Consider the following 22072-nt stretch of genomic DNA (forward strand, 5'->3'; position numbering starts at 1 on the left):
GCCTGAGGGGCCCCATAACCCTGCTCTAAGAAGTGACTGATATTATTAAAAGCAACACTCTTTTGAGGTGCACTGTGCTGAGGACCTGACATAAATTTTATCTTCATAACAGCCCTGTGAAGAAGATATTGTAACTATTCTTTCCATGCTATTGACACTTTACAAATGAGGCTCAGACAAGCGATGACGTCACCTCAGCCAATCAGTGGTAGCATCAAAATTCAAACCCAGAGGAGAGGGATAGGGGCAGAGCTTTCCTTCACTTTCATCACTGTTCATACTTTTGTTAAAAATAAAATAAAATAGACGGTGCTCCGTATGTCCCAAAGGCTGATCTAGACGCTGGAAAGACAAGAGTTCACAGACAAATCAAACCCCGCTTTCATGGAGCTTGCATTCCAGTGGGAAGATATGGATAATAAAATCTGGCGGAAAAAATAGGTGTATGTTAGGGAGCAATGGTATGGAGCAAAGTCAGGGAAGGGAGTGCTCAGAGGTGCCTTGCAATTTCAAATAGAGCAGCTGTGGCAGGGTCCAGCTGGGGAGGGGGAGGAAGAGAAGGGAAGAGGCTGATGGGTGGTGTTGGGGTGTCAGGGGGCTTGCCAGTTTGGAGGGGCCTTGAGACTCTGGCTGTCAGTTTGAATGAGGTGAGAAGTTCTCACAGTGTTTTCAGATTAGCTTTAACTGATATATATTTTTTTAATATTTATTTTTTAGTTCTCAGTGGACACAACATCTTTGTTTGTATGTGGTGCTGAGGATCGAACCCAGGCCGCACGCATGCCAGGCGAGCGCGCTACCGCTTGAGCCACATCCCCAGCCCTTTAACTGATATTTTAACAGGACCCCTCTGGCTGCTGTCTGGAGAATCCACTGGGGTGAGCGCAGGGAGAGGGATGGGGCAGAAGCCAGGAGGCCAGCTGGGGGACCCTGGCAATCATCCAGGTGAGACACAACTGTGACTTGGACCGTGTTGTTGGTGGGGTGCAGATGCTGGTTGGATCTGGATATATTTGGAAGTTGGGGAGATTTCCTGGTGGATTGGATGTTGGGTGTGAAAGCCAGGGAGGGGTGACTGAAGATCTTGGCCCAAGCAACCAGAAGGACAGAGTGGCTATTAACTAAGCTGAAAAAGACACAGGGGAAGCAGACTCGGGTGAGGCGGGGTGGAGTGGGAGTCAGGAACTTGGTTTAGGGGTACATTAAGTTGGGGAAGTGCATTAGACATCTGGGTGATGACAGGTAAGACAGGCAGACATTTCAGTGAGAAGTTCGGCCAAGAACCTTAACTCAAATTAGATATTTGGGGGTGTTGGAGTTCAGGTGGTGATCAAAGCCAGGAGATTGGCGAGATCAGGTAGGAGGTTCCCCTGTTCCAACATAAGTGGAGACTCTTATGTTGTCCCCACTCTGGCAGACCCTAAACACTCAGTGCCCTCTAGGAGAAGAGTCCACGGGAAGAAGGGGCAAGTCAGTCTCCGACTGCAGCACAGTGACAAGCCTATGATGGGCCCGGCCTAGGGTCCTCTAGAATTACCCTCTTGAGGTCCCTGAGCCTCAGTTTCCTCCATAGGACAGGGAAGGGGCCAAGAGAAACAGTGGCTGTGGAGGGCTTGGTAAACGGCTGGATACTGTGACTGGGTGTGCTGAGCCGGAGGACATTTCATCTATTCCCTGCTCGTTAAGCAGCTGCCTCTTCCAAGGAAACAGCTGCTTGTTTATTTATTTATTTTTTTCTGTTTTTCTCTGTCCTCCAGGGTCCTCCCTGATGCCACCGTCTGGGCTGCATTGCACATTCTGGTGTATCTTACCTTCTGCCAACCTTCCTAGAAACCGAGGAGGCTCATTCACATCTGTTACCTGAACAGTCAGGATCTGCAGGTCTGTGACACCCACGTCATCCTTAACATAAATCTGCAAGTCATATATGTTTGGGCCTGTTTCAAAATCTAGCTGTTCCTCTCCAGTGGTGACAACCTAAAACAAAATGAAAAATTCTTAGTGAAAGAAGGTCTGTTTTTTCACACGCACATTTGCAAAGGGTCCTTACTAGCAAGGAAGCAACCAGCATCCTGAAGACCATTTTTCACTTGCTGCCAGAGGAAACGGTTGTTTTGTCTTAGTGCTCTCAATGTAAGTCCCATGACACTCCACACAGAAGGCTCCTGTGCGTGCGGCTGCTTTTCACAGGAAAGAAAAATATCCAGGAGACATCCTGGTGCAATTCACCAGAGACGGAAAGCCTGAGAATTAAACACCTACCACACTTTGGGAGCAGGCTTCTAGAAAAGTCCTGTAGGTACCCCAAATACAGTCGGATTGTCTCTCATCTTTAAGAAAGGATGCTGCCCTTTCCTGGGGTTGCTGCCCAGCTGAGGCTCAACTTGTCACTCCACTCTAATTGTCCTAAGGCCACAAGCCAGAAAGAGCAAGAGGAGAAGGATACATCTGCACACACAAGGAATATTTCCTTAATCAACAGACTGTTCCCTCTTCTTGTGACTTCCCCCACTTCCTTCCATTGTCAGGAAGTGTTGTCCTCTGCACTATTAGTATTTTGGAGGCGGGATAGCAAGATCAAGAGCCAGGACCAGAGACTCATCACCACAATTAAGAGCTGTTGCCAGCAGGATCGCTTGGGGTCTGTGTCGGGAGGGTCCTGCCGAGGCTAACTGGGGCTGGTCTGTGACCTCTTACATCTATAGGCACATTCTGCCATCAGCTCAGCCCCTGGAACTCCTACAAAGCTCACAGCCCTTTGAGACATGGCTATGGTTTGAATGTCCTACAAAAACTTACTTGAAGTGTGATTGCCACCATAACGATATTGAGAGGTGGGTCCTGTAAGAGATTAGAGCACGAGGGTCCACTTCTTAGATGGATTGATGCCCTCGTTGCCATGGCTTTCTGGGCTTCCTGTCCCACCCTCCTGCTCTCTTGGGTGCTCTCTCACCATGCAGGTGCTTTGGCCACGTCATGTCCCAGGAAGAAGGCCCTCACTAGATGCCAGCATCTTTTGTGTGTGTGTGTGTGTGTGTGTGTGTGTGTGTGTGTGTGTGTGTGGTGGTGGTGGTGCTAGGGATTGAACCTAGGGCCTTCTGCATGCAAGGCAAGCACTCTACCAACTAAGCTATATCCCCAGCCCAGATGCCAGCATCTTGACATTGCCTTCCCAGCCACCAGAACTATGAGAAATAAATTTCTTCTCTTATAAATCATCCAGCCTGTGCTATTCTGTTATAGCAGCAGAAATCAGATGAAGACAGATAACAAGGACTAAATTTCTAATGTGACTGGGGCCAGGTGGTAAGCTATTCAGCATCCTGCAGTGGGAGAGCACCTGGCTGCAATTCCATTCCCACCACCAAACTTCTGTGTGACCTTGGGGGAGTTTCTTTCCCTTCCCCTGATTTTGCTTCCAAGTGATGATGATTAGGGAAATATCCCTTGCCCTAGTTAAACAGCTAAAGCATAATATGTAGTATTATAACAAAGAGCCAGGCCAGGGTCCTATGGAAGATTGGGAGACGATTTGTCATGCGCTGTGTGTGGTCAGAGAAGGCTGCATGGAGGAGGTGGTGGGTATTGTGTTTTCGAGATCTGGCCTGGTTAAGAGTGGACAAGACAACCTCAGATGTAAATGCATCCCTCAGTGGAGGAAGAATACACAAAGAATTGAGAAAGAAGAGAGGCTGTGTCCATATTGTGCAGGGTTGTCAATCTGGTAGGCACTTAAATGGAGGTGACGTGGTCTCGCTGTTCTACATATAGAAGGTCAGGAGCGTGACACAGGGGTCACAATCACAGACTCTAGAGCCAGACTGACTGATTTTAGAGCTCAGCCTTCCCATTATTTAGCCTTTCCATGCCTCAGTTTCCCTATTTATAAAATGGGGGTTAAAATAACATTATATAGGGTGAAGATGAATGAGCTAATCCATGAGAAGTCCGTAGAACATTGCCTGGCTCAGAACTAATATCTTGCTAATGCTGACTTTTATCAACATGAGGCCATCAAAAATATACATTCAGGCTGGGGCTGTAGCTCAGTGGTAGAGTGCCTGCCTTGCACATGTGAGGCACTGGGTTGGATCCTCAGCAACACATAAAAATAAATAAATAAAAATATTGTGTCCAACTACAACTAAAAAGAAGAAAGTTTTTTTTAAATGTATGTTCCCCAGAGCAGGACCCTCTGTTAAGATGGTCAACCCGCTTTCCTGATTGATACCCTAGCTTCCTGCATCCCAAGCTGGGATGGATCTCTTCCCTAAATATTACCTATTGCCACCTTCTCTTTGAGAACCAACTCTAACAATCTAGAGCAAGCAAATTAACCACTCAAAAAAGGGCTCAAAAACTTTATATCTTGGAACCAAAATAATTGTCTTGCTATCCAGACAAAGGAAAAAATTATCTTTGTTCTTGTTAGCATCTTGTCAAGCCATTTTGTGGAACATTTTATTTATGCTAACAATTGTGAAAGGTAAACCCCCCACCCCGCTCCATTTTACATTCAAAGACACTAAGACAGGGGAAGGGACTCTCCTAAGTTCACATCTGACAGTGGCAACCCCTTGATTTGATTGCAAGCAAGCCACTACAGAGTATGTTAAATCTGAAGTCATCCTGGACAAGGCTGGGCAAATGTTCATGACCAAGGGGATTTAGCTCAGTAGTACAGTGCTTGCCTAGCATGCATCACAAAATAAATAAGCAAATTTTTAAAATTCAGGACTAGCCAGGAGCAGTGGCACACACCTGTAATCCCAGAGGCTCAGGGGGCTGAGGCAGGAGGATCACGAGTTCAAAGCCAACCTCAGTAACAGCGAGGAGTTAAACAACTCAGTGAGACCCTGTCTCTAAATAAAATTCAAAATAGGGCTGGAGATGTGGCTCAGTGGTCCTGTGCCCCTGAGTTCAATCCCTGGTAACACCCCTCACATATAAAAAAAATAGATGGGGAAAGAGATGAACAGATGAAAGTGTGGCAGGTGCAGGACCCTGGAGAGCTCCTGTCTTCCCAGCTACTGGCTTCTCAGAGCTATCCTTCAGGGTGCTGCTGCAGGAGAAAATCCCTCCACCCAGGATCAGCTGCTTGTGGCTGACTAAAGCTGACACCTCTCTTGCTGGGCGATAGTGAGCCAGCACAGCATGGGGGCCATGAACAAGGATTCCTGGAGTCAGCCAGACCTCAGTTTTCCCACCTTTAACTTGCAAATAAAACAGTAAAGGACTCCATAGCATTATTGTAAACAGTAAATGAATGAAACCATAAAACATTCTGGAGATTCCTGGCAGATGGTAAATGTTCTGTCAACGTGAGTTGCTGATGGCGTCATCATTAATCACCTCACATCCCCCCACCCCCACCTGAGAAGTCCTGGCAGTCATGTCTCAAAGCAGGGAAACCTGGCCTCTGGCACAACTCAGAGCTTACCCTCAGAAGACATGACTGAGTCTCAAGGCCAGCAGTGACCAGACTTCTGGCCATCAGCCTCCAGAGTGTGGAGAGAACCCAAGCAGGAGCCAGGTTCCTTCACGGAGACGGCATTACCATGCCTGGAAGGGGGCAGGAGTGACTTGCGGGCTCACTGACGATGCTGAGTGGTTTCCAGGAAGAAGCCCATCCTCATACCAAAGCAGAGGTCTGGTCAGCTGCAGGGCATGACGCCCAGAGAGCACAGGGATAATGCAACAAATGCCTGAGCCTAAGCTCGCTGAAGGGCTAAGACATTGCCATTTCAAGAGTTTGGGGATAGGAGGGAATTCTTCCTTGATTGGTTGTCCTGCTTAAATCACACGAAATGTGGAAAGAGCATACCTACCCCATGAGGAAGGATTTGGGAGCTCACCAAAATGGCCATCAATATGCACAACAAAAGGGGAGACCGAGCCTGGGGTTGGGAAAGAAGACCTGAGCACCTGAGCTAAGTTGTTGTTGTTGTTGTTCTTCTTCTTCTTGTTCTTTTTTTTTTTTTTTTTTTTTTTTGGTACTGGGGATTGAACCCAGGGGCACTTAACCACTGAGCCACATCCCCAGCCCTTTTGAATATTTTATTTAGAGATAGGGTCTCACTGAGTTACTTAGGACCTCACTAATTTGCTGAGGCTGCCTTTGAACTCACAATCCTCCTGCCTCAGCCCCCTGAGCTGCTGGGATTATAGGTGTAAACTACTGTGCTCAGCTCTGAGCTAAGTTCTAATCCCATCTTTTATGGCCGTGTCTTGAAAAAAAAAATCATTTAAACTCGCTGTTTCTGCATTACATCTAAAATAAGAATTAAAACTTTGAAATAATGTTATGAATTGTAAAAATCAGGAGATCAAGAATGTGAATATTCTTGGGAAGCTTTATGCAAATGTGAAGGAAGAGAAATATCACTAAAGGCAGCAGACCACAGGGCTGAGAATGAGAACTCTCAAGGGGCAACAACTCAAATGTCTGTCAATTGAAGAATGGATAAACAACATGTGGCATATACTTATAAAATGGAATATTATTCAGCCATAAAAAGAGGGAAGTACTGATACATGCTCCAATATGGGTGGCCCTCGAAACTTTATGCTAAGCAAAAGAAGCCAGTCACAAAAGACCACATGCATTCTGTTCATATGAAATGTCCAGAACAAGCAAATCTGCAAAGATGAAAAGTAGATTAGTGGTTGCCAGCGACGGGGAACAGGAGAATACAGAGTGACTGCTAATGAGGATATAGTTTTATGTTGGGATAATGACAATTTTCTAAAATTAGAGTGTGGTGATGGTCGGACAACTCTGTAAGTATACAAAAGACCACTGAATTGTACAATTTATATAAGTGGATAATATGCTGTGTGGATTGTATCTCAACAAAGCTGTTTTAAAAAATAATGAGAGCTCTGAAGCCTGACGGCCTGGTTTCCGATCTCAGCTCAGCTGCCCACTAGCTGTGCCACCCAGGGAAAATTACTTACACTCTCCAGGCTTCATTTCCTCATCTGCAAAAGAGACTAATACTACAGACACAGTCACTAGATTGTTCTGGGGATCACAAGGGGCAAGCACCTATAACACACTCTCAGGAGTGTTCGCATGTGTGACGTGCTCTGTAAGTGTAAGCAGTCGGCAAGACTGACGGGAACAGAAGGCAGCAGCTGTTGAAGACAAGCTATGAAGGGAGTAGGTAGGCAGGCAGTCACAGGACTGGCATCTGGGCCTGACAATGCAGGGAGGATGCTGAAGTGAAGACTGACCAGAAGCATGCTCCTTACATACCAGAGAGCCCTGTCCTGGGGTGACCAGAGTACCAGAAGCCTGGGTGCTGACCTCAAGTCATAGGTTCTGCAGACCTGCTCTAGAGCAGATCTGCAAACCTCTGGAAAGCTCTACTAGTGACTGATGATGAGCTGCCTTAAGAACACCCCGTAGGTGCCTCACAGAAGCAGCCCAGCCTAGACCAGGCAGGCCAGAGCCCACTGGGTCCCACAAAGACCCCAAGGACCAATGGCAAGGCTGAGAATAGAATTGCAGGAGGTTCCTAGGCCAGTTGAGGAAGGGGATCAAGGTGGGGAGTATCAAAGCATGGGTAAATCCAGACACCTAGACCCTAAAGACATCCTGAGAAGACCTCAGAGTGTAAAGCATGCAACCAGCAAGTTGGTCCTCCCTGTGGGGAAGTGACAACTTTGAGAAAGACTCAAATGACAAACTGAAAAACAGCAACAGGGCTGAGGTTGTAGCTCAGTGGCAAAGCACTTGTCTAACATGAGCAAGGCCCTGGATTCAATCTCCAGCACTGAAGGAAAAAAAAAAAAGAGCAAGAAAGCAGTAACAGTGGCATAGCTCTTGACTATTATGTCTCAGTTACCCAAGAGGAAACAGTTGCACATTAGAGGTGGACATTGAGACTTATATTTTATTAAAGGGCCTATGCCTTGCATATTAAATAAACCTACTTTTAGATTTCCTTCTAAAAAACTCACAGAATCGCGGAAAAGCAAAATCAGTTGACCCAAATTCATCAGAGCCTGGTTTTTAAAGAGATTAATACCCAAGTATCAAACCAAAGGATTTAGTGTAATACACCTAACACCTGATGTCATGTGGATTGTTGGCAGTAAGAAACAATCCTTCGAAGGTTGTGGTGGTGCACACCTGTAATCCCAGTGACTCAGGAGGCTGAGGCAGGAGGATCATGAGTTCAAGCCAGCTGCAGCAACCTAGCGAGGGCCTGAGCAACTCAGCAAGGCCCCGTCTCTAAATAAAATAGAAAAGGGCTGGGGATATGGCTCAGTGGTTAAGAACTCTTTGGTTCAATCCCCAGTCTCACACACACACACACACACACACACACACACACCCCAGAAAGAAACAAGCCTTCCTTTCCTAACAAATTTCCTAATGCTAATGGGGACTGCATTCAATGGAGAAAGAAGGTCCAAAGGCTACAGAGGATCAGGTACAGGGGGCGCTGGCTAGGATGCCCCAGACAGGACAATTGGATCTTATAGAGGGGAGTTTAAATAAGGGAAAGAGGGAAAAGGATCACTGATCTTGACTGCCAGCCCTCCCCATCTCAGGACCACCCCTCTGCAGATGACTCCCCTGGGGGTGGGGCTGGTGAAAGGCAGCTTACCTCGAAGTCAGTGCCCGACAGCCAGTTCACCCTGAAGGCTTCAGTGAGGGGATTGGAGTTGATTATCAGGGGAAATCCTGGGATCACAGGTGACAATGATACTGACAAATTCACAGAAAACTTGTGCACCAAAGTCTCAGGTGGAGAATTCTCTGCCATGTTGCTTGTGGCAGGTAAGTGGATTAGATGTAAGGTCCCTCCTCCTGTGGATTTAAAAAAGACACAAAACGACATGAGCACAGAGCTTTTTGCTGGGAACAGGGGACTTATCAGCTTGGTCTGTGGCTTTAGTTCACGGCAATGATGAGACCTGGTCACTCCCCAAGAACAAATGCTGCTGCCAAGGGCTAGAAAAGGAGATGTGAGACCTTCTGGGAACCGAGGAACAACCCCAGCAATATGCTCTGTCCTTCAGTCAATGAAGCTGCTGCCTTTTCTCTTGTCTCCCTACTTTTCTTCTTCCTCACACCCATTTTTATGAAGAGCTAGGAAAAGAAAAAATGTGATATCTAAGGAGAGAGGACCTCCCCCAGCCCCTGCCGCCTTGAAGGCCCTAGTGTGGTCAGGATACCCCCTCTCTCTCTCTTGCAGTTTGTAATTTTGTTTTCCATCTCCGCAGCAGTGTTCGATTCATGAGGTCATCTGTATATGACTAGACAATTCCAACCTCCTGGGTGACTTCTCCACATCCACCAGCCATCTCCACGCAATTTTTTGTCATTGTTAGTGCCATGTTGTTGGACATCATGTAGGGGAGTCCATCAGCACTTCTTGGGTGATTGATTAACTCCCTTTCACAGAGGAGAAAATGAGACTCAATCGAGGGAACGTGGATTGCCTCAGGCTGTGTCACACACAAGTCCCTTTGTAATTTAAGAGAAAGGGTATTTCTTCCAAGAAAGACACTCGGGATACTCTGCAAGACTTGACCAGCACAGAGAGAGCCAGTGGAGACCCCATTCTCTCAGGCTTTCCTAGTTCCCGTGACTGTCCTGGACAGAGAAGTATCCCCCCCCCAAAAGATTCCTGTCCACCTAGAACCTCAGAATGTACCCTATTTGGAAATAGAGTTTTCACCCATGTAATTAGTAAAGTTAAGAGGATTAGTGTGGGCTCTAATCCCAAGACTGGTGTCCTTATGTGGAAGCAGGACACAGAGACACAGGAAGGCCATGAAATAACAGAGGCAGAGGTTGGAAAGACACAGATACGAGCCAAGGAATAAAAAGCAATCACCAGAAGCAAGGTGGAGGTGGGCACAGAACAGATTTTTTCCTCAAAGCTTCTAGAAGGAATTAACCCTGCCAATACTTTGATTTTGGATTTCTGGTCTCCTGAACTATGTGAGAGAAAAATGTTTTAAGCCACCCAATTTGAGGTGATTGGTCACAGCAGCCCTAGGAAATGAATACAATGACCATTTTCCCAATGTTCTAAATAAGTGTATAATGAAAAATCCTTTACTTCATTTATTTCTCAAAAACACTCCTCTCGGGCAGGCACTGTGGCGCAAGCTGTAATCCCAGCAGCTCAGGAGGCTGAGGCAGGAGGGTCACAAGTTCAAAGCCAGCCTTAGCAACAGTGAGGCACTAAGCAACTCAGTGAGACCCTGTCTCTAAATAAAATACAAAATAGGGCTGGGGATGTGGCTTAGTGGTTGAGTGCCCCTGAGTTTAATCCCCAGTACCACTATCCCCCAGAAAAACCCACCCCTCTCAGATAGGTATTAATATTACCATTTTACAGATGAGGAAGCTTTGTGGAAAGACACATAGCAAATAACAAATAACAAAGCCAAGACTTACGCTGAGGTCCTACTTCCCAGGCAGCTTCCCCTTCTTGACCACCATCTGCCACTGGGATCCAAACCCCCAGAATGGTAGGAGACACAGGGGTAAGGAGGGACAGGAGAAGGATCTGTCCTACTGAAAGATGTGAAGATTCTAGAGACAGTCAAGTCCTGGGGAAAGGTTTGGCTTTATCAGGGGATGCTTTTATTTCAGCAACGGAGGGATGCAGAGGAATAAATGGAAGTATGAGAAAAATTGAAGTAGAAACACATCATGAATACAAACTTTCAGTTTAGAGATTAAAATGCATACTTTTTATTTTTGCTCACAGAATTATCACGCTTTATATGCAGGGACGGTGTAAGGACTCACACACTGCAAATGCCCGAGGTTTCGGGTGATGTGGTTATGAGTAGCTTTTTACATCTATTTACCTTGACTCTGATATAATAGTAGTTTTGCAATAAAAACCAGGAGCTAAAGAGTATGGTTGGAATATTTAGAGATGAAATGCTTCCATGAAGAGTTTTTCAAAATGAGCAGAGTAACGAATCACTTTGGTTGGACAAAGATTTTAGGCCTAACATGCTCGCATTCTTTTTTCCACAAGCAAAACTCACCAGGGCACCCTCCAAGCTGCTCATGACAGTTTCCTCACTGCTTAGCAAGACAAGGGCAACCACAGCAGAATCAGAGATTGGCACTTCATTTTCTAGGGCCACATCTTCTTGCCCGTACTCCTTTCCACCCCTCCTCGCGCCTCAGTGACTTGTGCCCCTCCATTGAGGAGCAAAGACATAACTTGCTACTTTTTAAATTATTTTTTATGAATAGCCTGCCCCACCCAAATGAACAGACTGAAGCAATTAACCACCTGTATTTACCAAACCTCACCTCACCAGGCACAGTGCCAGGGGCTTTCCTACCTATGGCGTCCACTCCTAACATACCTGAAGTCATCACACACTCAGTAAGTGACTGTGGTGGGCTTGGCTTCCTGCCTCTGGATCTTGTAGCTAACTGACAGTCCATACCTACCACAGAGTCTGTTGCTCTGTATCTGCAACACAGCCATGTACCTGGGACACACAGTAGTTATTCTGTCACTTCGGAACACTGCAGCAACATGGCTCCGGGGCTTGATAAGAAATTGGACCTTCCACCTGGATGCTAAATCTGGATGATGTGATCTATAAGAGGCTGGTTTTTTGTTATTGTTGTTGTTGTTTGTTTGTTTGTTTGTTAGAATAACAAAGAATTGGGCTGGGAAATGAGATTGCTGAGGTTCATGTATGAGCAGCTTGCTAAGCTCCAGTTGGATTTTTCCATAGCCTTGCCCTGAATAGGTAGATTCTCATGGCCACCAGACTTGATGCATTCCCTTTGAGGAGCTGAGGGAAACCAGAGAAGCTGTCATCCCCATATATTGTCTGCTGACAGTTCTGGTTTGCTCTGCTGGGAGAGCATCCGTTGGTTTTGTTGCATCGATCATGACTTTGGCATTACTGTGTCTGGGAGTCTAATGTCATGAAAGAACACCAGCATTCCAACCCAAAGCATCTGACTCAAGGACAGCTCTATACTGCCTCCTTGTATGTATGTGTGTGTGTGTATATATATATATATATATGGGGTTTTTCATAGTCTTCCTGGAATGGTCATCTTTTGTAGTGAGGAAGATATTTTGGAAGGAGAAGTGGATAGATTCCTTGACCTCAAGCAATTTGTATTGGAGATTGTTTGCTCCACGTGTGGCTAGAGAGGCTGTTCTTGGATATGCCCATTCTGTGGACATTCTTGCTGGTAATGTTCTATTTGGCTGGTGACCTCTCTTCCCAGGGTACAGGGTTGTGCACCTGAATCTAAAAACTTTAAGGCAGACATTCTGTGGATACTGATAAGAAAAGTAGACCCACTTCAATCTAAATACCCAGTTTTTCCAGCTTCTTTGCTTTAAAAAAAAAGTACTAGTAATAGCAATAGCAATAATTTTAAGTGACTCGTGCTATAAATAGAGCAATTAGTAAGATACAGTGTTCAAAATGGTCAACCCATTCATTACACAGATAAGTTTGAGCTGTGTACCCAAAGCACCCCACTGAGCAGTAGCAGAGGGCAGGTTAGAGGCCAAGGGCCAGGTCTTTGGAAGACACTGCACTTTTCTTCCGGAAGGCTTTCTTTTACGGTCTGAATACTGAAGAGCAGGAATGAGGGTTTAATGGAATTTGACTTACACATGAATCTTAATTAATGCTCAAATTAGAATTGCTTGAAGGTTACACTTTGAAAAAGGAAAGGCCTGCAGGAGATCTAGTATCGGTCCCTGAGCCCACTGCAGCATCTCTCTTGTGCTTGAGATCTGGCTGCTTGACGTGCTCACTTGTTTCCCCTGAATCACCGACTTTCCAGAAACAGCTCCTGGGGCCTCCTCCCAGGAGTCTGTGTTGAGGCGAGGCCTCCTCAGCCTCAGTTACAGGGGAGGATGTGACTGCCCTGGGCCCCCAACCCCATAAATGGTGACATAGATTCAGGATGTGGGGTGAAGCCACCTTCTCCTTCTAGGGACGTGGCTGCTGTAACTTGTAGCTCTGTTTTCAGTGCACAGAGAGAATAGTGCGTGTCTGAGGTGCCACTCTCTAGTAGCTAATCAAAATAAAAGTTAAAGAAATCAGAGTTGTGAAAAGAGCAAGGGATTTGAAATTAGCCCTTGCTTCCGGCTTCGGCTTTGCTGCTACTTGATTGTATGATGGTGGGATGGGCCCTGCCTGAGTTTCCCTGGGGCTCCCTCTTCAACTGTCTTTCAGGGCTGTGATGCTACAACAGGGGCTTTTAAACAGGTTCTACTGCTGGTGAACTTGCACAGGACCCAAGTGATAATGTTTGCAAATCTACAGTTTTATTATAGGGAAAAAATATACAACATAGCAAGAACATTATATGAACATTATACGTAATCACCTCTGAACAATGCCTCATAGCAAGAGATCCAGAGAGGCCAAGAGCAAGCTCCTGTTGTCCCTCTTTCTTTAAGGAACACTCAGGATACACTTTGTCAGATCAGGAATCACAGATGTAAGCACAAATGCTATCTTAGTCTGTTTGTGTTGCAGTAACAGAAGAGTGCAGACTGGGTAATTTATAAGCAATGGAAGTTTATTTGGCTCACAGTTCTGGAGGCTGGAAAGTTTGAATCGAGGGGCCTTCCTGCTTTTTTCATAACATGGCAGAAGGCACCATTCTGTGAGAGAAGTCCAGCCCACTCTCGTAGCATCAAATCCACTGCCACCATAATGGCATTTAGCTTCCACAATAATGACCTGATCATCTCTTAAAGATTTCATCTCTCATTGCTATTCACTGTGGGAACTGCTTCTAAGACCTGAACTTTGGGAGACACATTCAAAACATAGCAAGTACCGTGGAAATACAGTACCCAAAATGGAGCCTCTGCTGGAATTTTTTCTCTTTTGCTGTAGGCACATTCTTGCTATATAACCAGCCTCAACAGCACAGCCTTGTGAGGTCCTAGATAAGACCAGGTGCAAATCATCAATCTCACTGTTATCATAAACAATGCTTACAAGCTGGTACAAACCATGCAGAAACTCCTAGGACCCATGGTTACAAAACCACATTACTAAGCAGCATTGCTTCACGCCTTGATCAGGGTCAGCATGGTGCAGGAACTTTAGCAAAACAACTCAGGCTCATGCCAGGCTTGCTAGAACTCACGGTTACAGCCCAGATACCATAAATGAAAATCCTATATTCAGTAAACTATGAATGATTACAGAATGTTTGTTTTGGTATGTGCAACTTTTTTTCTATTGCTCTCATTTCCGCCATGTGTACTTTCTGAATGGGATGCTTGTCTTTCCTTTTGGAAGAGCTGATCCATGCAGAAAAGATTGATAGACCAGAGCCCTTAATTGGACACAGAGGAAAAGAAGAGAACTCTCTCAATGATTCTGGACATGGCACTATATTATAATTGGCAAGAGAAAAATTTGCTTGCCTTGGCGCATCACTCAGGTTCTGATCTGAGAAGGGTTGGTTTCTTTCAAACCTTTACCAGCTCCACAAAGGTGAAAAGCAGATGGGTTCCAGGGACTTGAGCCCTCACTCGAGTGATTGAGAAAGACTTTCTGGAAATAGACTGCATCTTCCTGCCTTTTTCAATGAAGAGAGCATTAAGAAGCAGTTATACCTAGTTTCTCTAGGGGCATAAGACATTGAATCTTGGACTTTTTCTGACTTGTTGACATTGCCTAGCAAAGTACCAAGCCCAGAAGATGGGCTCAGGGACTTCCTGGAGAGACTGGGCATAGCTTTGCAGCTATGGACAAAAGTCAGGCAGATGGCTTGGTACCTTTGCATGTTCATGGAGATCTCCATCACCAAGGAACCCTTCTCTCCGTAAAAGCCCTGGAATGCTCTATTTCCATGAGTTCTGGAGACTTTCTCAAAATGCAGACAGGTTCTGTGTGCAGTAGGATCAAATACACCAAGGCTTCTTTAATAGGACCTTCATCTTCTGAGAATTACAGGTGGTTCTTCAGTGCTGAGGCAGCTCGAGAAGGCTATTTTGTCTCAACCCTTTCCCATGAATACAGTGAGAGTTTCATCTAGTTTATTTATTTATTTTTTTGGCAGTATGGGGAAAGGTGCTTTCTTTGTCAGTTGTTGTTGGAATGGGACATGATCCCTTCCCAAAGAGAAACTTTCATTTCCCTCATTCTAATAGGAGATGAAAAGGACAGAAGCTAATTTAAATGCCAAACTGAAGGGGCTGGGGTTGTGGCTCAGCAGTAGAGTGCTTGCCTCACACGTGTGGGGAACCACTATGCGCAGAAGATGTGGACATTTTGAGAAAGCCTCCATGGGTTTGATCCTCAGCACCACATAAAAATGGATAAACAAAATTAAGGTATTGTGTCCATCTACAACTAAAAAAAAAATTTAAATGCCAATATGAAGCAGGCAGAAAAATAAATCTAAAACTCTGCATTTGGTGAGGGGGTAATCAGTAAATGGGGAAAAAAAAATCAACCCACACTAGATTCAGAAGGCATGGTGGTTGATGAAATGACAAACATTTATTGGGTCTCCTCTGTGTGGCGCTGAGAATGGAACCCAGTGCCTCACACATGCCAGGCAAGCGCTCTACCACTGAGCCACAACTCCAGCTCCGAAGATATTATTATTAAGCGCTATTCGGTCACTCAGTTGCTGCACCACTACCTTCTGTGGGGGAGATGAGTTTCAGAGTTTGACTGAAGCAACTAATAAAACCATGCAGGCGAGGCCTCCAAAGGATGGGCACTTAAAAGTGCCCTCGCACACCCTCGGGCACCACATCCTGCAGCTTCTGAAGCCTTGTGCTTCCCGCCCAAATTTGAAAGTTCCCCCGCCCACCCGCCTGCCTACCCCGGATGTGGCCCACGCCTAGCTCCGCCCCCCCCCCCACACGCACGTGCTCCGCACTCTCCAGGACCCCGGAAGGCCCAGGCGCCTGTGGGGAACACAACCCTCAAGACCCGCTGCAAAGGGCAGTTCCCATGAGTTGGCTTCTGGGCCGTCCTTCACCAGGTGACTTCTCACTTTCGAAGCCCTACTCTGTGAGTCCTGCTCCTGTGCCGGCGTCCATACCTCTGAGGGTCTGCTGCTCACCTGGAGAGCTGGTAAGAAGCCCAACAGGTCGCCCTCCCTGTGGCGGCCAGAGCCTCCGCCCCGCGCACCCTGGGTACACAGCCTCTCCTGTGTGCTGCAGAGGACAGTGGCAGCGCCATGGAGGACCCTGGGAGCGCCGCGCAGGATCCTGGGAGTGCCACGGAAGACCTGGGAGTGCCGCACAGCTGCTAGGTGGCTCCTGCTGAGAGGACTTCTGCTGGGAGCTGCAGCTGGGTGTCATCCTCCAGGTGAGTCCGGGAATTCTTGGGTAGAGTCCTGGATGGCTACTCTGTTCTCAGGAGTCCAGCTCAATTCTGTTGACTCTAGTGATGAATTGGGTTAGACCCTGAAATCCCCTGACCTTTCCCTGCTAGCTGTAGGCCAGGTGAAAGCTTCTGAATGTGAGTGAGTTGAGATGACCAAAGACTGAATGACCCCAAGGAGGTTTCAAGGAAACTATGGGGAGTAGATGGAACCAGTGTGTTAAGGGGGACTCAACATCGGTTTTGAGTGATTTCATGATGTAGTATACCACTGACACAAATATTGTAATAACAACCAAATATGATGATTTACATTTATTGATTTCTGCGTGTTAAACCAACCTTGGGTCCTTGGGATGAACCCGACTTGATCATGGTGAACTATGTTTTTAGTATTTTTTGTGTGTAATTTGTCAGAATTTTATTGAGAATTTTTACATGTATGTTCATCAGGGATATTGGTCTGAAGTTTTCTTTTCTTAAAGGGTCTTTGTCTGGTTTTGGTATTGATGTTAGTCTCAGAATGAGTTTAGAAGGCTTCCCTCTTTTCCTGTTTCATGGAATACTATGAAAAGTATGGTATTAATTCTTCTTTGAAAGTCTCATTGAATTTAGCAGAGAATCCGTCTGGTCCTGGACTTTTCTTGGTTGGTAGGCTTTTTAAAATATATTTTTATTAGTTTTAGATAGGCACAATGCCTTTAGTTTATTTTTTATGTGATGCTAATAATCAAACCCAGTGCCTCACACATGCCAGGCAAGCACTCTACCACACAACCCCAGACTGGTTGGTAGGCTTTAGATGGTGTTTTCTATTTCATTACTTGCAATTAATCTATTTAAATTGTGTATGACCTCCTCATTCAGTTTGAGTAGGTCTCTAGGAATTTGTTTATGTATTCTATATTTTCTATTTTTTTTGGAGTACAGATTGTCAAAGTAGTTTCTAAGTTCTTTCTGCATTTTAGACATGTCCCTTGTGATATTACTTGCTTCATCTTCTTTTTTAGTAATCTTAGTTTTCTTTTTCTCTTCGTTAGCATGGCCAAGGATTTATGTATTTTATTTATTGTTTCAAAGAACCAACTTTGTGTTTTTTCAATTTTTTTTCCTTTAGAGTTCATTGATTTCAGCTCTGATTTTACTTTATTTTTTTATTGGTTGCTCAAAACACTACAATGATCTTGACATCATATTTCATACATTTGATCCAAGTGGATTATGAATTCTTATTTTTACCACTTGTACAGATTGCAGGATCACATTGGTTATACATCCCCGTTTATAGGTACTTCCATACTAGTGTCTGTTGTATTCTGCTGCCTTTCCTGATTTTCATTAGTTTCTGTCTTCTATTGCTTTTGGTATTGATTTGTTCTTCTTTTTCTCAGGCTTTGAGATGTAGTGTTAGGTCCTTTATTCATGCACAGTGCAGTAAACTTTCCTCTTAGTACTGCCTTCCTAGTGTCCCAGAGATTTTGATATGTCATATCAGTGTTTTCATTTACCTCTAACAATTTTTTTATTTCATCCTTGATTTATTTGACTATCCATTCCTCATTAAATAATGTATAATGTAGTCTCCCTTTGGTAGAGTGGCTTCTGTTTTTTACTTGAGCGCTGATTCCTAATTTCTTCCATTTTAATATGATATAATGCTGGGTAATTTCTTTGCTTTTTTTGTATTTACTAAGAATTGCTTTTCAGTGTAAGATATGGCCTATTTTAGAGAAGAAGACAAGTGCTGCTGAAAAAAAAGTATATTTACTCGTTAATGGATGAAATATTCTATATATTTCTATTAAGTATAAATTATTGATTGTATAATTGTATGGTTTCTTTTTAAAAAATATTTATTTTTACTTCTTAGAACTTTATTTTATTTATTTTATTTTATATGCTGTGCTGAGAATTGATCCCAGTGCCTCATACATGCTAGGCAAGTGCTCTACCATGGAGCCACAACCCAAGCCCCTCTATAGTTTTTTCATTTAGTTTTTCTTTAGAATGACTGTCTAGCAGTGAGAGAGGTGTGTTAAAGTCACCCAGTATTATTGTGTTATGATCTATTTTACTACTGAAATTGAGAAGGATTTGTTTGATACATGCAGACGTCCATTGTTTGGGACACAAATGTTTATAATTGTTATGTCCTCCTCATACATACATCCCTTAAGAAGTATGAAATATCCTTCTTGGTCTCTTCCAATGAAATTTGGCTTGAAGTCTACTTTATCTGAGATGAGCATGGAAACCCCAGCTTGTTTACACAATTAATGTGACGTTTTTTCCCATCCTTTCACCCTCAGCCTGTGGATGTCTTTCCCCATGAAATGAATCTGCCAGTCTGCATATTCTGATTGATGAGTTCAGGCTGTTAATATTCAAGTTTATTATTGAGATATGATCTGGGTTCCCACTCATTTTGACTTATATCTGCTTATTAATGTGACTTAGTTTCTAGTTTGGTTGACTGTGTATTTAGTGTAGATCCTCCCTTTCCTGTTTTGTTTTTAATTCATCCTCATGAAATATTTTGTTGAGAATGTTGTGTGGTGTGGGCATTCTAGTTGTAAATTATTTAGTTTTTGTTTATCATGGGGAACATATATGTGGCAGGGCTCTGAATGACACTCGTTGATGTACATCTCCCAGCAAGGTGCCTTATGGCCCTCAGGACCCTCGAAGTGGAAGCTGCTGTCTGTGTTCACACACATGCCTGCGTGCTCACAAGGATTGCTGTTGGCATCAAGACACAAGCACCTGTGAACAGGACCCACGCACCAGCCAGAATTTCCACACATGCAGACAGCAGAGGAGCATCTGCTACTTACACCAGCCCCAGAACTTTGGTAAGCTTGCTTTCTGCTTTTTAATTTGTTCAAATATATTCTTCATTTGTTCTGATCAGTTACACATGACAGTGGAATGCGCTTTGACACATCCCAAATCAGTGAAGTGTAATTTCTCCTAGATTTGGTTGTCCATGAAGCAGATTTGCAAAACTCATGTAATCATGTGGGCCCATGCATTAGTAATGGCCAAATCATTCTACCATTGTTTCTCTTTCTTTTTTTGTAAATATTTGTTTTTTTGGTTATAGTTGGACACAATATCTTTATTATTTATTTATGTGTGGTGCTGAGCATCGAACCCAGGGCTTCGCACATGTGAGGCGAGTGCTCTACCACTGTGCCACAACCCCAGCCCCTCGACCATCATTTCTAACCCCATAGTGTCTTTTATTCAATTTTTTTAAAGCTGTGTTTTTCTTTCTTTGTATTCAGGTATTGAACTTTTAATTAATCATTCACATATACTGTTGTAAGTTCAAAGTTCTTTGTATTACAAAAAAGAGCAGAGGGCACCTGCAACTGGGTTTTCTTTTTATTTTAGGTACTCATTTTTAAAGTTAAATTGTTTTTAATATGCCTTTGAGAAATAATTCTATGGACAAAAACCTTATTCAGATCTAGAATGGATCCCCTTAGCAAATCCCTATATCTTTATCATAACTAGTTTTGGATGTGTGGTGAGAAAGCTGTTAATTTGTTTTTAGTAACAGAAAATTCTACATTTGAAAATTAAAACTGACAGAAGCACTGATTACAAACCCTAGAGTGCAATGTGGATTATAGGTGGGAAACAGACTGTTCTCAAGACAGTTTTCTTTATTTCACATCTGCAGAGTTATGTGCAGGACTCTGTATGTGGCACTTGTGGACTCATTGAAGGGGACACTAACTGTAATGGTTTAGATGACACTGTAAAGGGACTTCATTGTAATAACTGTGGTATGCAACCACTTTTATGCATTCATTGAGTGTAACCTGCCTCAGTGCTTGGGCCTCACTGGAAACTGTGAACACAGAGATGGGTCGAACATAATCTTAGCTTATACAGAACTATCAGTCTTGTAAACAGCAAATGAAAGAACTGATAGTGGACTCATTGGTGAGTGTAGCCAGTGCTGTATCAAAAAAATGTTGGTAGTCTGGTTGATCCCCCTACTAGTTGTTTCCAACAGGTCCCAGCATAATGATGGATGACTTCTCAGACCAACACCTGCTCTCCAGTTTGGCTCATAGAAATCCATATTCTCAAGATCTGAAGATGATTTTGATGACATCAATAGATACTGAGTATGTTCTGGCCAGCTGGAGAAAGAGGCAGGGTAAGTAAGACACATAAGTTCTTCCTTGCGAAGATTATTGTGATGTTTTCTCTAGACCTCAGCATTTTCTGTCCACTTCAAAACAAACTAATATTGTCATTCCTCAAAGTTCAACTCTTGTTTTTACTCAGACTTCATTTCAAATGCAGGTAAATAATTGAAGTAATTTTCAGGATTGCAGTCCAAAGGGAGGAAGGTGTGGCTAAAAGCCTGGCTTTCTGACATTCAAGTGGATGAGAGTCGATGACTCTTGTGTTCATAGAAGCAGAATAAACTAACTTCCCTGCTTTGCTCCTCAGTTTACCCTGTGATGTGTATAAAATGTAAAATCTCCATGTATATAGAGAACTTACTTTATAAGTGAGTTAAAGCAAGTGAATGCATTTGCTGAGCTTGGACAGGTAAAGCACTGGGCTCATTTCCCTGCAGCATGCTAGGAAGGGTATCCAATCCTTATTGAAAAGAGCTTAATGTATCTGCTTCAGATTCAGCCATGGTTCTCAGTAGGTGAGAACATTGATTGCAGACACCAGTAGCCTGACCTAGTGAAGGGAAGATTGCCATGAAGAGCAGAGTCAGCACTGGACATTATCTGCTTTGGACTTAGTAAGAGGGATCTGGAAAATTTCTTCCAAAGAGCGTCCCACAGTTGAGGGTTCACAAAGACTTAGCATGGCTCCCCTCCATGTTTCTATTCTCCTTTCCATGTTCCTATTGCCTGAGCCAATTGGAACTTTTGTAATAAGTAAGGAATTCCTTCAGAGTCCTGTACACCAACAGATGTCCCAGTGAGAGAAAAGAAGCCACAATAAAAATGGAGTATAACAAAATAATATTGAGAGAGTGCAGAAAACAATTTCAAACACTCATGGTTTACTCTTTGTTCTGTATTTTTAGTGGATTTTGAAATAATGGCATATTCAGAGAAGAACATTATGGCTCTATTACATTGACAGTTTTGCACTGTTCCCTTGAGGAAAAACCTTCTGATCCACTTTATTATTAAGGAAATAATGAGGTGACCACTGGGGAGTCCTGTAGATAATTTTAACTTGTTGGGAAACCATTTTTACTTCAAGGATTCTCAACATATACCTATAGGAGTAATGTGAAATATGGTGTTTGGAGAAGGGAACAAAGAAAAGTTGGTAACATTGGCATGAGGGTACACAAGTACTGAGACTGCCCAATGAGTGGTGGTCTATGTCTGTACTGACCTTCTGAAGAAACCAGTGGATCAGCCATCATGAGCCAATTGGAAGGCAGAGGCTCCCACATTCCATGACATCTCCAACCTTCTAATTCTGTTAGACTGTTACCTAGCGCACTCAGCCCTACCTCCTCATTTCTGTCTTGAGTCCACGCTGTAGACTCAGGTGTGTGAATCCTTGTTTGAAAGGTGAAGGAGTTTCAAGTGTTGTGGACTGCAGAGTACTTGTTTCTCAACAGTAAGTGAATCATGACAGCTGCTGTCTTCCCTTAGTCCTGATGAATTCTACTTGGGTTATTTTATTATTTTTTTAAATATTTGGGTCAGAAGCACTCAAACACTTAGCC

General features: G+C 44.0%; 2 protein-coding genes across 2 annotated transcripts in view; both read right to left on the reverse strand.

The window, feature by feature from the left end:
- The window catches only part of LOC308656746 (cadherin-related family member 3-like), a gene marked incomplete at both ends in the record, with an annotated part of 60145 nt that extends 48662 nt beyond the window's left edge, over positions 1–11483 (reverse strand). The window contains 3 exon segments of the mRNA XM_081308124.1: positions 1812–1977; positions 8619–8821; positions 11447–11483. Coding sequence (XP_081164250.1) covers positions 1812–1977; positions 8619–8821; positions 11447–11483 — 406 coding nt within the window.
- LOC308656881 (F-actin-uncapping protein LRRC16A-like) overlaps positions 1–15704 on the reverse strand; it is a 142682-nt gene extending 126978 nt beyond the window's left edge. The window contains exon 1 of the mRNA XM_081308233.1: positions 15701–15704. Within this exon, the coding sequence (XP_081164359.1) occupies positions 15701–15703 (3 nt within the window). The 5' untranslated portion in view covers position 15704. The remainder of the gene's footprint in view (positions 1–15700) is intronic.
- Positions 15705–22072: the final 6368 nt, after the last annotated feature.

Source organism: Spermophilus citellus (genome assembly GCF_964194105.1).
Source record: "Spermophilus citellus genome assembly, chromosome: 9".
NCBI classification, from domain to species: Eukaryota; Metazoa; Chordata; class Mammalia; order Rodentia; family Sciuridae; genus Spermophilus; species Spermophilus citellus.